The sequence below is a fragment of the Gorilla gorilla genome, chromosome X (genome assembly GCF_029281585.2).
Source record: "Gorilla gorilla gorilla isolate KB3781 chromosome X, NHGRI_mGorGor1-v2.1_pri, whole genome shotgun sequence".
NCBI lineage: Eukaryota > Metazoa > Chordata > Mammalia > Primates > Hominidae > Gorilla > Gorilla gorilla.
In genome coordinates, this window is record NC_073247.2 from 150,551,038 (window position 1) to 150,566,558 (window position 15,521).

Sequence of the window (15,521 nt, forward strand, 5' to 3'; positions counted from 1 at the left end):
ACTATGTAAGAACCTGTGAAAAAGATTATAGTTCACTCCTGTATTCTCTTCAACCAGGCAAGTGAATTGTCATTTAAAACAAAAGACAGGGTGAAAATTGGAGCAGAGGGAGCAGAACATTCTTGTGCATCTCCTTAATAGACGTAGACATCTAATATCAGGATTGGGCTTGATTTGGGGAATCAACTAGTCTTTCAGGCTATGCCTTTATGGACATGGAACATAGCCTAGCTGGGTCATACCATGCTGGGTCCAGAAGGCAGAATTTCTTAAGTGGTTTATCAACTGGCTGGGAAGAGAAAAAAACTCCAGAAAAGTTGGCAAGACATCATCCCAAGAGCATGTTGGCAACACAATCCCTGATGTCTTGGCCTTGAAAGGGGAAGCACCCATATGGATGTATAACTTCCAGATGTTTTCAAGTATCTTTGATTTTGACTTTTTAAAATCAAAATCACCAGCATACACTGTCATTCATCTAGTAGAACTTTCAAAGCACTTTCGCAGATAAGCGTCATTTTAAACATAAATGCCTGAAACGGGTCATCGGTGCTGGCTTCATACAGGAGAAATGTCTGCTCCAAGTATTAACTAAGGAAGACTTCAGCCAAGAGAGTTACAAACGAGAAACAACTTTGTCTCAAGGAAACCACCACCATGATTGGAACACATAAGCTCAAGGGAGAGGAGAGGTCAGCTGCTCTAAAAAGTGAATGATATTTTAAAGAATGAATGGTTATTAGTTTGTACTCTAAAAGCCAGCCTCCAGCCTAGAGACTGAATGGAGATGCATATATTCAATAAGAGAATGATAAATGTCCATCTTATCATGAAAGTGAATTACTGGCTACTATACATACTCCTTGATTAGACTGTAAGTTTTCCAGAGAGTAGAAACTATCCCCAAAATATGACTTCATTTTGTGTTTGCTGCCATAAGGTAGGGGAAATAAGAGGAAAGAAAGAATGGGTTTCATTGCCATTGCTGGTTTCCTAATGTTATCAGGACATAAGCTGTAAGAGAAATAGAATTAAATACTTTGTGAGAGAGGATAGTGTTTACTCGTTGCTAATGACCAAGGCCACCAGATTTCTGGCATTAATTTGGACTAATATTTTTTTATCTTTCTTGTGACTCTGCAATTAAGCTGCCATTTGCTTCAATGAGCAAAGAAAATTGTCTTGTGTCATTTTGTGATCCTTCAGGTCATAAATCAAAGGCAGGGTGGCCCTAAGTCATGAAAGAAAAAAGTGACTTTGAAATAAAAAGGTTGAGAACAAAGTCTTCTTATCTCTTCAGAGTCACCAGAACACATGGTCCCATGCTTTTCTTTTTAAGTTCCGGTGTACATGTGTGGGATGTGCAGGTTTGTTACATAGGTAAACGTGTGCCATGGTGGTTTGCTGCACCTATCAAGCCATCACCGGAATATTAAGCCCAGCATGCATTAGCTATTTTTCCTGATGCTCTCCCTCCCCCCATACCTCCCACCTCAACATGCTCCAGTGTGTGTTGTTCCACTCCCTGTGTCTATGTGTTCTCATTGTTCAGCTCCCACTTACATGTGAGAACATGTGGTGTTTGGTTTTCTGTTCCTGTGTTAGTTTGCTGAGGATAATGGCCTCTGGATCCATCCATGTCCCTGCAAAGGACATGATCTCGTTCCTTTTTATGGCTGCATAGTATTCTACAGTGTATATATACCACATTTTCTTTATCCAGCCTATCATTGATGGGCTTTTGGGTTCATTCCATGTCTTTGCTACTGTGAATAGTGCTGCAGTGAACATATGTATGCATGTATTTTTATAACAGAATGATTTATATTCCTTTAAGTATATACCCAGTAATGGGATAGCTGGGTCAAATGGTATTTCTGGTTCTAGGTCTTTGAGGAATTGCCACACTGTCTTCCACAATGGTTGAACTAATTTACATTCCCACCAACAGTGGAAAAGCATTCCTATTTCTCCACAGCCTTACCACCATCTGTTGTTTCTTAACATTTTAATAATCACTATTCTGACTGGCATGAGATGGTACCTCATTGTGGCTTTGATTTGCATTTCTCTAATGACGCAGAAAAGGTCTTCAATAAAATTCAACTCCCCTTCATGTTAAAAACTCTCAATAAACTAGTTATTGAAGGAACATACCTCAAAATAATAAGAGCCATTTATGACAAACCCACAGCCAATATCATTCTGAATGGGCAAAAGCTGGGGGCATTCCCCTTGAAAACCGGCACAAGACAAGGATGCCCTCTCTCACCACTCCTATTCAACACAGTATTGGAAGTTCTGGCCAGGGCAATCAGGCAAGAGAAAGAAATAAAGTGTATTCAAATAGGAAGAGAGGAAGTCAAATTGTCTTTCTCTGCAGATGATGTGATCCTATATCTAGAAAACCCCATTGTCTCAGCCCAAAAGCTTCTTAAGCTGGTAAGCAACTTCAGCAAAGTCTCAGGATCCAAAGTCAATGTGCAAAAATCACGAGCATTCCTACACACCAACAACAGACAAGCAGACAGCCAAATCATGAATGAACTCCCATTCACAACTGCTACAAAGAGAATAAAATACCTAGGAATACAGCTAACAAGGGAAGTGAAACACCTCTTCAAGGGAACTATAAACCACTGCTCAAAATAAATCAGAGGACACAAACCAATGGAAAAACATTCCATGCTCATGGATAGAAAAAATAAATATGTTTAAAATGGCCATACTGCCCAAAGTAATTTATAGATTCAATGCTATTCCCATTAAACTACCATTTACATTATTCACAGAATTAGAAAAAAACAATTTTACAATTCATATGAGACCAAAAAAAGCCTGCATAGCCAAGACAATCCTAAGCAAAAAGAACAAAGCTGGAGGCATCACACTACCTGACTTCAAACTATACTGTAAGGGTACAGCATGGTACTGGTACAAAAGCAGACACATACAACAATGGAACAGAACAGAGAACTCAGAAATAAGACCGCACACCTACAACCATTTGATCTTTGACAAACTTGACAAAAACAAGGAGTTGGGAAAGGATTCCCTACTTAACAAATGGTGCTGGGTGAACTGGCTAGCCATATGCAGAAAATTGGAACTGGACCTCTTCTTTGTACCTTATACAAAACTTAATTCAAGATGGATTAAAGACTTAAATATAAAACCCAAAACTATAAAAACCCTAGAAGAAAACCTAGGCAATGCCATTCAGGATATAGGCATGGGCAAAGATTCCATAATGAAAACGTCAAAAGCAATTGCAACAAAAGCAAAAATTGACAAATGGGATTTAATTAAACTAAAGAGCTTCTGCACAGCAAAAGAAACTATCATCAGAGTGAACAGACAACCTATAAAATGGGAGAAAATGTTTGCAATCTGTCCATCTGGCAAAGGTCTAATATCCAGAGCCTAAAAGGAACTTAAACAAATTTACAAGGGAAAAACTAAACAACCCCATTAAAAAGTGGGCAAAGGACATGAACAGACACTTCTCAAAAGAAGACATTCATGCAGCCAACAAACACATTAGAAAAAAAAAAGCTCATTATCACTGATAATTAAAGAAATGCAAACCGAGGCCCCATGCTTTTCTAACAGAATAGGAATGTCCCCTCAATTATTCTAAAGGAGACAGACATGGAACCTAGTTATGTCTTTCCTGAAAGTCAAGATATTTTCAGCTGACAAGCATCAGAGGTTATTACCCAACTCTAGCTTAGTGATAAAACGATTTAATAACCATAGTTTAGTTTTATTCAACTATTAATTCAAATTAATGCTGACACATTTTTCTCGAAAGGAAAATTAGCATTAAGATGAGGAAGGCACAACAGGAAAACAACAATGTTGAAAAAACATGAAGATGAAAAACATTTCCCTCAGCATGTTCCTCAGCATTCCTCTGACTTCTTCCTCTCCCATCATTAAGGTAAGACTGATATTCATGGTGATGTATGCTCTTTCTGGAATAACCCAACGCATTATCAGAGTAACAGACGTGGTAGTTACAAATATACCCCCTTACCATTTAGCATGTAATTTTGCTTTCTCTTGGTTGGTGGAAGCTGCCATACTTTATCATCAATCTCCAGCACAGATTCTCTTCTCCAACCAAAGCCACAATGGTTGGCTGGCTCTCTGAATAAAAAGGTTACGAATGCCCTAAGGGAGACAGAATGTGTGTGTGTGTGTGCGTTTGCATGTGTGTGTGTGTGTGTATAATCACATGAAAACAGGACTATAGCAAAGAGCTCAAATGCCTGATAAAAAGATGGTGACAAATCACCAAGCTCTGTAGTACTTTCCTATGTTGCATTAATTTCTTCACATTTACTATTGTAATCAGAATTTTAAACCCTAAAAGCAAACACTGGGAATCCATGATTTATTTTTCCCTGTAGATTTCCAACACTGTCTACTTGCAAGCATATTTATCTTGGTGTGATTCTCTTTAACAATCTTCGAACATCAGTAAAAGTCCAAGGAGTGGCATTTAGGAAATGACAACTATGCTAATATTAGATTGGCTTCCAGGAGTTACTCTAAATTAGTGATTTCATTTTGGCACAAATGGCATAGAAAGATAAAGTGAACAAAAGAATAAAGCTATGAAGCTTATACTTTCTTTTGCCAAAAGGCTCCTGGAGCGGTAAGAAAAAGATTTTGGTAATGATCTCCACTCTCCATGTGGCTTTCTTTTAACAAAGAACATTGCTGGTACTGGGCCAAATTAGACTCTCAGATACTTGTGTGCACTTCTTCAGCCAAATTCCAGCACTCACATAATATTATATCATAAGTGGTTTTTATAGAAATAATCATGTCACTGAAAATCGCAAATGTTTGGAACAGATTAAAAATGTTTTTGGAATTGGATATTCACAAATAGAAACCTGGTATTGGCAAAGTGTAATTTGGCCTTCGTGTATCCTGAAAAGCCAGTGAGATATTTCAGTCCCTTTGTGTATTATTTTATATGAATTCTGAGGGCCCTGGACGTAAGACAAAAATATCTATAAAAGGATGGGTGACTATAAACAATGTTAAATTATCTGTAGCAAATCTTAAGAGGTCATAAACTATGAAAACAGCCCAGCCCTTATAAACCACTGCCAAACAAAAGAAACAGCAAGACTTTATCTATACTAATTAAAAAAGAGTTGGGTAATTTTTATCAATTTAGTAATTCCAACTGTATCACAATACACATAAACCTGTTTAATTAATCATTTCTAAAGCTTACGCAAACATTTATGCAAGCTTATTATTACGCAAGCTTATTCAAACATTTATTTCCCCAAAAGGCTTAAATTTTTTTTTTAATTTTTCATTTGGGGGTTTTAACATTGCATAAAAAATAATCTCATTAGAAGAGGTTATACTAGCATATGGGCATTGCATAGATCAAACAATGTATGGTTTAACCACCCCGTCCATTGCCTTCACCTGCTGTAGAATTGGTGAGCATCCACAGCCAAGGTCAATTAAGGTCTCATGTTTTGGCACCGAGGCCATGACAGGGAGTATCTCTTCAAAATGTTTCAAGTAGCAATAAAATGTTTCAATGTATAGACATAGTTTAAATGCAAAACACTATCCATTTGTTAAAAAAAAAAGAGGTCTTTTATTTCTACTAATTATAACAAAATGTCACAACAACTTTAAGAGGGAACCGAACACTATAACTTACGGCAATTAAAAAACAGTCCTGCAAAAATCTTCCAGGTTGCCAGAATGACCAGTGAACCCTTCCAAACCCATAGTTACTTCGCCTCCTGGAAATGATGAGCTTCGATATCCTACATGAAGTAAGCATGTTAATTTCTTGGCAATGTTTCCTTATTTTTCCAAGATCAGCTCCACAGCATGTTTTCTTTCGCCCCCATCTAAAGTCTTCCGGATCCTGTTAACTTGTGTAGAGATCAAGTGTTTTCATTTTAAGGTCTGAGTTCATCATTAGACTCTGGGATCTTGTTTGAGGGGTACAGTAAGATTGCAAATAGTATTTAAATGTCATCCCAGAACACCTCCGACTTTAATACTAGTTACAAATCATTCATAAGAATAAAGACAGAAATATTAGCTTTGATATCATGGCAGGAGGACCTGGAAGGAGGGCAAGACTGAGGAAAATCTCCAATCTGAAAGAAGGCAATGCCCATCATCACAGTACACAAGTGAAAGGATGGCAGCCCCATTAAACACAATGGCAACAGCTCAATATGTGGATTAAATGACAGATCAAAAACTACCTAACTTTGCAGAAGAGAGTCTAACTGCTACCTATTCTCTTAAGAATTCTCTATATCTGAAAATATTCATAACAGTATTTACAATACACTCCAGATGGTACTTGAAAATAACAGATTCTGTCAAAATTATATGTAATAATAAAAGGAATGGGGTCTTAACTGTTTTTTAAAATCTGAAATATTGTTAAAAATATTTTAATTATGTAACTGATTGCTTGACCGAATTTAACCAGCTGCTTCTTAACTGGCTTATTTTTCTTAACGAAACCAAACTTTGATTTTTAGGCTGATTTGCAAGTACAAAAACTGTGTGTGTGTGTGTGTGTGTTTATAAGTTTTAGAGAAAAGAAAGCAGAAAATATTGGAATGTAGTATATATAGTAAAGTAATTGTCACTGGTTAAAATTTTTTTGTTTCATTAAAGTACAAAATAAAGTTAGTTATCTTCTCCACTAAACAACCAAATGATTGCTTTTACTCACTGTAAAAGTTCACCATTTATACCTCCAGATGAATATATGTGGAAGTCGGTGGTCACACTCAACGTGAATAGTTTAGACACCAAAAGTATGGGTAGAATATAAATATGAGTGCTCTATTCTATTGCTGAATTAAACACAGATACATGTAGGCTTCTCATTTTCTGCCAATGATTGTCTAAAACTCTATTTGGAAAGAAGAAAAGGGGAAACTTTGAGTTGTGAAGTTTTGCTTCCAAAACTACGGACTAGAGTGCATTTGGAGAAATTTATTTACTCACCGAATTTTAACCCACATGCCAGTCTTTCCCATATCAGAAAGACAATTATCATAAGGATTCCCATAATGATGCAAAAGGGCAACTTGAAATAGAAACAAGGTCGCTTTTAGAAATTATACAAAAACCACTAATGCAAAAGTATACACCAACTGCCAAAGAACAGGTGAATTTCGTCACTTCCAAATGTTATTCATTGGTAAACTGCCTCAGTGATATTTAATGTGAGGGGAAAATGGGCTGTTTAACAAGTATTAGCATTTACATTATAATTCTCAGATGTTATTTTGGAAGCTGGAATGTAAACAGATGGCAATAAATTTACCACATTTTATTTGTAATGTGAAAAATATTTCTCTTTGATAGATGCAAAAATGTTGGAAACAATGAATAAATACCATTTCTGGCCAGATGAAATACTTTGAAGATATATTTGTGATATGGATTGCAATGAGTACCTTATTAACCTCAGTTTAAGTAACAGCAAGTAGAGTTGTCCAAACCTGTACTTGAGCTGAAAAGAAAAAACAAACTACTCATAGTTTCCTTGAGGCATGCATTTTACCATGGCAAAGTGCAACGGGGCGTGCATTATACAGGTAATCTGGGCCTGCTTCAGCAAACTAAGTAGATCATGAGCATTCTTCGAGTGCAATGCAGAAGCTTTATGGAGTGAAGGAGAGTTGAAAATTTTTGAAACAATCTTCTCATTATTTCATTTTAGAAGTTTCATTCCTCAGCTGACTGCTGCTTTAGGAATGCAAGGTGATGGGAACAGAATTGGCCAGATGTTGGCTACAGAAGCAAGCAACTTTGCCAGCCCAAATGGGGCAGTAAAATGACAGCAACTGAAAATGTTTCAGCTGTGAAAAGCAGGGTGACACTGTGAGCTGTGCCAGAGATGACCATATTATACAGCGTCCCATCTGAGACTGTATAACACTTTCACCAGCCAGCCAGGGGGCCTCCTAGCTATGGCAGGGCCTAAACAACACACAGCACACCAGAGGGCAATGCACAATCCAAAAGAAAGAGAAAGAAGAATGAGAGAAAACAAGCAAAACACGCGTCTGTCGTGCACAAACCTTCCGGCTCTGTGTTCTCTTTGTGGTGTACTTGCTTCAGCGGGCAGCAGAAGATTTCGTGACACTTAGCACGAAAGGGGGACTCTTTTTTCTTTAATTCCGCAGATTGGATGGAATCTTGTCGTAACATAATGTATTCCTGTGTGCCAGGGGGGGCGTCATCCAGAACTGTGGTCACCACATAACAAAATGAACTCAAGTTAGAGCCTCAGAAAAGCAGCAAATGTCTTAAATCAAATATACTCCCAGGGAAGACTAAAGAAACAACAGCCCTAAGAAAAGTTTCAAAGAAAAACATCTAATAGCTTGGTGATTTTATTTTAATGGGCTTAGTTTAAAATACTAAAGCCATGGGAATAGCTACTCGACTATATATACCTCTGTTGCTAGTACAATGAAAACAGTGTTAAATCATACCCAAAGTGCAAAAACGTATTTTAATATGGATACTCATGTTGTATCTAAATAAACACCATGTAGAACTTATAGGTTTCAGATTGAGTACAATATAAATATTTATAGGTTAAACTGGCTAATAACCACCAATTATCAGTAAATTTGCTTCTGTTTCTTTTCTTGGTCTGCTCCTGGTGAGGGCCTTACTTCCAAGCAGTATACACGGAGACAGACAGAAGAATCAGTCACTGCTCTTTATTTACTCTTTGATTTCCAAAGAGAACTGAAGCTGTTGCAAACATTCTTCAGATGTTCAAAACCCCTTAATGAAGACAAGAGATTCCAGCTGAGAGCCTACGAAACAACGCTTGGTCAAAGGACTACCTTGCTGGATTGTAAAAGAGCCAGGCCTGGTTTAATAATTTTGGCCTTAGGTATACACCAGGATCCTCTCAGTTCACATTTTTCTTTCTAGGCTCTTTATATGCTTCCTAAGTGTATCACTAGTGTTTTTGTATCACTATTATTTTTATTCCCTGCAAAAGCAAGATATCTGCCTTTATAGGGTTCACTGCTACATTCTCTATTCTGAAAACCTTCCATGAAAATAGGTGCAAATTTGATCTGCATTTTCAGAAACAGGGAACTGACCCCAGCATGAATTTTTTTCTTTCACACCCTTCCCAATGAGGCCATTCCATTTCACCAGAAGTGAGTCAGTGCCTCCAAAGCTTTGATTAATGACGAGCTGACTCATTCTACTACCCGAAATGCATACACTTAACATGCATGTAGGAGGACTGATACTACTAGCAAATTTGTTGTGGGGTGAATAATGCCATGGTGTTTGTAAAAAAAATAAATAAATAAACAAATGGTGGCTGAATTTAGATGGGATATGAAGCTTCTGTGTTGGGTAAAACATTCCTAGCTCATTGGCTGGGATCTTAAGGGGCTTTAAGAACTTCCTTTCATGTTAAGGAAAAAATAGTATAAAAACCAACATAACTTTTAAATTAGTATTATGAGTTTAGAACAAGTGCTTAATAGATTGACTCTATGAGGGATTGTTGTCTTCCTTTATAACTCATTAAATTATGCAAGATGGTGATATTTTAGTCAGTTCTCTATTTTCCTCTAGCATTCAGCAGCAGCAATCAAAAATATTATATAGACACACCACGATAGCTTTTTCCGTAGAGAGTTCCCTTCATCTACTAGGAATGTGACTATAACTTCTTAGAATCTCGTTGTTGAATGCACATCTTTGCTAGCAACAGCTGCTATTCAAAACATTTGTAACCATTTCCTGCCATGAGCAGATAGTTATGATAATATAGACACTCATCAAATTCCAGCATCACAGCTGAAGACAAATTCTAGTTTTACCATCCAAAATATTTAAATAAAACTCCCCAAATTGGAACTCTTTAAAAAAAGAAGCACCCATGATTATATGGAAACTGAGAAATTCCATTTTCACCCACTGCTGTATAGAAAACATATTATAAGACTGAATGAAGGACAATTGGAGGATAAAAGAGAAAAAATGACTTTTTGACAATGTATAAGGAATTTGTTATTCAGAAGTACATGACAAATAACAGTAAACTGTCTTCCATTTTCATTGTTCAGTACCAACAATGATGTCACAAATGGGCATTTCTGGAGATTAATAGTGGACTGAAGCTAATAGCCTTTGGCTGACTCTCCAGCCATCAGCTTTTCCCAGCTGGTCATTAATTCCCAGAAAATGCCTTGTACTGGCATCATTATTGTTTAATTAGATACGACTGGTTATCTGTAACACACAACAAAATTCTAGTGAAAGCTACATGCTGACTGATACAAGTGCTAACCCCAAAATTCATCATGATGGGAAAAACATGAAGGTCATAAAAGTGCAGGATAATTGCTTTCCACAAAATTCTCCCTGTCTTTTGTTCTTTCTTCAAATTGAATTTAGCAAGTGCAAAAGGTGCCAAGATGAGAGTGTTTAAGGAGTCATCAGAACAATAACCACAGTTTCCTCGGAAATCGTGAACATCTGGGAGTTAACGGGTCAGCTTTGGGTCTCAGGCTGTCTCTACTCAATACCTCAAATGTCAGTCAATTCAAGCAAAACAGAAAAAAAAAGAGTAGTCAACCAACAGTAGCTTGATGTTATGTTGGCAAAAGAGCTAGAAACACTGATTTTTTTAAACCAGAAGTGGCACTGTATAGGCAACACATTATGCTGGCTTATAAAATCTCTTTAATTAGAGATATTTTGGATGGAAAATTTAAACTGTTATATCAAATGCACTTATTCCCAGGGCTCCCTCAAGTAGGAGGGTGGCTGTATGTGCAGTTGACAGCAGAAAGAATAAAAGATGACTTCCCACAGGACTCCAGCAGTAAGATAGGTGGGTAGCTTTGTTCTAATTCCCTAAGAAAGTGATGAGGATGCAATGCGTCCATGGGGTACCAGCTTTATGAAGGCAAAAGGAGACCTGCAAAGAATCCAGCCCATTAAGATAGGAAAAAGGAATGGGTTTCTTTTTTCCCTGGCTTAGTGCAATGTTTTCTGCCATTCTACCCAATCTGGTACATTCCCTTCTTGCACATGACCTCTATCCTCTGACAACCACTCTTGCCACTGTTCATCTGAACCATTTGTCCACCTTTCATTCAGTGACTCCTGCTGCCCTACCCAAAAATAGATTTATCCAGTCTTGGAGGTGGACAAAAAATTCCAGTGATTAGGTAGACATTAGATTTATACAAAGCTTCCTCCGATTTCAGAAATTCAACTTGACTCTTCAAGACAGATAAGGTGGTAAAAGTGGCTCATGGTTTATTTCTGGATCTGGAAGCCCCATGCTTTTTGAAAGGCTGCTGAGCCCCATGAGAATAGCTGCCAAAGAACAGGCCTTTGGGGAAAAATTTTGCCCATATAGGCAGTGCCCCCAGCCTTGAAAACACAGCCCTCCCATTCAGGACTCCGAAGTCTCACAGGAGTAGTGCAGAGTAGGAGGACACAAGTGCACATGTGCAAATCCACACATCCACAGACACACAGACACTGACAGGTGGCATACTCAGACACAGAGGTGTTAAGAATAAGTGACTTTAGTGGTGGGATGATGGTTATAAGCAACTTTTACAAAAGAGCTAGTTCCCATTGCAAATGTTGTTCCATTGACTAACCATCAGGTGGGCAAGCTTGCATCTAGGTTTGGTTTCTCAGCAGCAGCAGTGCTGTTCTGCCATTGTCAAGGTCAAGGACACAGTCAGGGAGCAGTCATGGTAAGAGGAGAGAGTTTGACAGAGTCTAAGCCTGCTGACCTGGCCTAATGTACTCATGTTCACAGAAACACAGTATTCCCATTTCAAACTAGAGGTAAAGAAAGAACCAATCTATAGTAAACCTTAATCTCTGATAGAATAAAAAAATTCCAGTGCAATGTATCCTTTAAATATATTTGAAGCTAAATAAGTTAATCATTTATCTTTCCTATATTTAGAATGTTTTGGTTTACTCTATAAAAGTTGTATCAATAGACATAACATTGGCCTCAGAAAACAGCTACCTAAATATTTAGTACGTGACAAACACTATGATGAAATCCTCTATGTCATTTCAAACAAAATTTCTTTAGAGATAATTTAATGCCACTCCTTTGTTTTAAAACATAAGGAAAATCAAACTCAGGAGGGGAAGCAATTTCTTAAAAGTCACATAGTAAGTTATTGAAAAAGCCTATCATGTAGCCAGGATTCCAGTGTGTTTGTCAACAAGTCTAAAGTAAGACAGCTTTTGCCGGGTGTGGTGGCTCACGCCTGTAATCTCAGCATTTTGGGAGGCCAAGGCAGGTGGATCACCTGAGGTCAGGAGTTCGAGACTAGACTGGCCAACATGGCAAAACCCTATCTCTACTAAAAATACAAAAATTAGCCAGGCATGGTGGCACACGCCTGTAATCCCAGCTACTCGGGAGGCTGAGACAGGAGAATTGCTTGAACCCAGGAGGCGAAGGTTGCAGTGAGCCAAGATGGCACCACTACACACCAACCTGGGCGACAGAGTGAGACGCCATCTCAAAAAAATTAAATAAATAAATAAAGTAAGACAACTTTGTAAAAGCATCAATATATTAGACAGTTATTGAGTTCTTCAGTATTTTTTACTTTTCAAGACTACCCCTGTCTCCAAAAAACTTTTTCCCTTATTCAAAGACAGAAAAGCAACCAGAGACAGCCTAGGAAACTGTTTTGACAATGCCACAGAGGCATCTGCCCCCTCAGCAGGCCACTGTAATTCGCAAGGTTTGCTGGCTTCAAGCTGGAAGCAGTTAACAAGCCCCCAATTATTTGATGATGATGCTGTTTGCCTTTAAATTAACTCTTCCGAAAGATAACAGAACATAATTAATGATACATGATTTTAAATCAAAGCAAATCTGAGATCACCAAGGCCACAGCAATGTAGACAGCAATGGGACTACCAATCAAAATTATTAGACACATATTAGTGACTCCAACAATAAAATTCTTTAAAAATCTATGAAACAGAAAATATGGCAAAATGTACAGATTATCAGACATCCTTACCTAATCAGAAAGACAGAAAAAAAAATGGGGTAATTAGAGCAATTACTCTTCCATGTCACTGAGCACCTGTCATGCTGAAAAGTGCATTCAACCACAGGATGTGTTAGCTCAAGACCTCCATTTTTCCTCCCAACTAACCATCTACTTATCTCTATATAAGATTTAAGCTTTACTGCCACCATGGACACTATGAAGTTAGCAGGTTTAAATGTGCATGAGTAACTTAAGTAAATAATTCACTGAATGGAACAGATCAATGCTAATGGTCTTTCAATTTGTCCAAGGTAGAAACAACTTTTAAATGTTTGGAAATTTCAGTTACCTTCTCCTTTGCAACCTCCCTCATTCTCCAAGCATTACTAGGTCTTCATCCATCCTATGTTTCTTCAGGCTAACTTGCTCTTTTCATGGTAGAATGAAATGCAAACTCCCTACCATGCTGGCCTCCCACCTCCTGAATTTTATTATATGCCTCTCTTCTGGCTCACGTTAGCTTTCCATTAGTATCTAGAATATGCCAGGCCTTCTCCTGCCTCAAGGCCTTGTACCCCTTTATGTCCTTCAAGTGGCCCCTTTATGTCCTTCAGGGTTCCACTAAAATGTCACCTCCTCAGAGATGCCCTTTTAGCCATGTTACGGAGGTTTCCATTTGTCACAATCTATAATTACTTATATATGTATGTATTTCTCTCTTGTCTGGCTTTCCCTACAAGAATATAAGCCCCCTGAGGCAGAGACATTATATGTCTCATTGACCATTTATATGTGGGATCTAGGATAGTGCTTACTCATAATACACACAAATAATTCTCTTTGACCTATGTAGCCTTCCCATGATGCTAAGGCATATGGTCAGCTCCCTCTCCTAACTCTTAATTTCCACATACGTTTTAAGAAATTTATCTTGTGGTGCCTCGGGACAGGTTTTTGGTTATTATCATGGGCCTTAAGTAAAAAGTTAGATGATCATTATTTTGACATATATCTTTTCTCCACTACTTGAATGTAAGCTCCCAGGACAAGAACCATGTCTCAGTCTCTTTTGTAATCATTTTTGCTTTCCTAATGGCCTATAACACTTTTCATACAGTTGTTTTGCATGCACAAAATGAGCCACTTCTAGGGACAGTCATGCCTACATTGAAGGTGAGTGCTATGAAGCGGTAATAAATGAAGAGTCTAGCCCATTGCCTGGCACCTAGTAGGCACAAAGTAAGTGGTATCTGCAATGGAGGAAACACTGTCCCTGCCAGAGATGAAACTGTTGAGCAATGCACTCTGGTAGTTGGAAAACCAGGAGCCTCACCCTGACTTGATGCTTTCTGTGTAATCTTTAGAATGTAATTTCACCTCTGTGATCCTCAGCTGCCTCATTTCAAAAATAAGGGGTTTAGACTAGGTCAGGGTTTCTCAACACTGGAACTTTTGACATTTGAAGCCTAATAATTCTTTGTTGTGAAGGGCTGTTTTGTCCATTGTAGGATGTTGAGCTGTGTCCCTAGCCTCTACTCACTAGATGCCAGTAGCACTGCTCCCCAAAGTTGTGACAACAAAAAATGCCTCCAGACATTGTCAAATCCCCCCAATCCCCGCCCTGACAACTGAAGGCAAAATTGCCTTATTTGAGAATCACTGGACTTGATGGGTAAAGTCCCTTTGGCCTACAAACCTCTTTGTGAAGAGTTAGCACCAATCCTGGAAACACTTTTGTGACCCTCAAAGATGCTCAGCATCCTGCAAGGACTCAGCTATTCCATTTTGGAGAGTTTGGACCATACAATGCAGACCAGGAAGAGAGGGGAATGCACTGGTGTGCACATCAACCTCCCAGGTAAAAGAAAGCCTCTGACTGGCAAAACATAAAGCACCACTGCTACACATCAGTGGGGTCTTTACTCAGCATAGGACAAAGACTTTCTCTACTGAGTGGCATCACTTGGCATTCTGTGAATAGCCTCAAGGGCCTGCTGTGAATGGCAGGTGGGGCCCAGCCAACCGAAGTCCTGGCCCAGGTGGGAACGAGAAGCAAAAAGGGGAGGTTGGGGAACCCTCTTTCACCTTATGTATGCAGCTTCCTCAAAGCCCAGCCTTTCCATCAGCCAAAGGCCCATGTGGCCAGGGAGGATAGATCCCCCTGCTGAAGACAGAAATAGGTCCACTAAGAAGAAAAGTGCAGCTTCTACCAGAAAAGCAGAGTCTTCTTCCAGAAGTATTCTGCCCCTGCATGAATGACATATACTTTTTTCTGTGCTACAGTTTCAAACAGATAAGAAAAATATGGTAAGACTAGAGAGGAGTACATTCCACCTTAGAACACTGGTTATTACTGTACATCTCAATGGTATCATCAGGAGAGTTGACACCAGCTTGTTATGTTCAAGTTTTATAGCTTTAGCTCATTGCACTCCCTTTCCATAAACATTC

General features: G+C 38.5%; 1 protein-coding gene across 2 annotated transcripts in view; it reads right to left on the bottom strand.

Annotated features, from left to right (window-relative positions):
- Positions 1-15,521, bottom strand: part of FGF13 (fibroblast growth factor 13) — a 574,173-nt gene that overhangs the window by 218,910 nt on the left and 339,742 nt on the right. The window contains exon 3 of one of the 2 annotated variants that reach the window (XM_019019754.4): positions 8,109-8,276. The exons of the other annotated variant lie outside the window; for it this stretch is intronic. Coding sequence (XP_018875299.1) covers positions 8,109-8,276 — 168 coding nt within the window. The remainder of the gene's footprint in view (positions 1-8,108; positions 8,277-15,521) is intronic. 2 annotated transcript variants of the gene reach the window in all.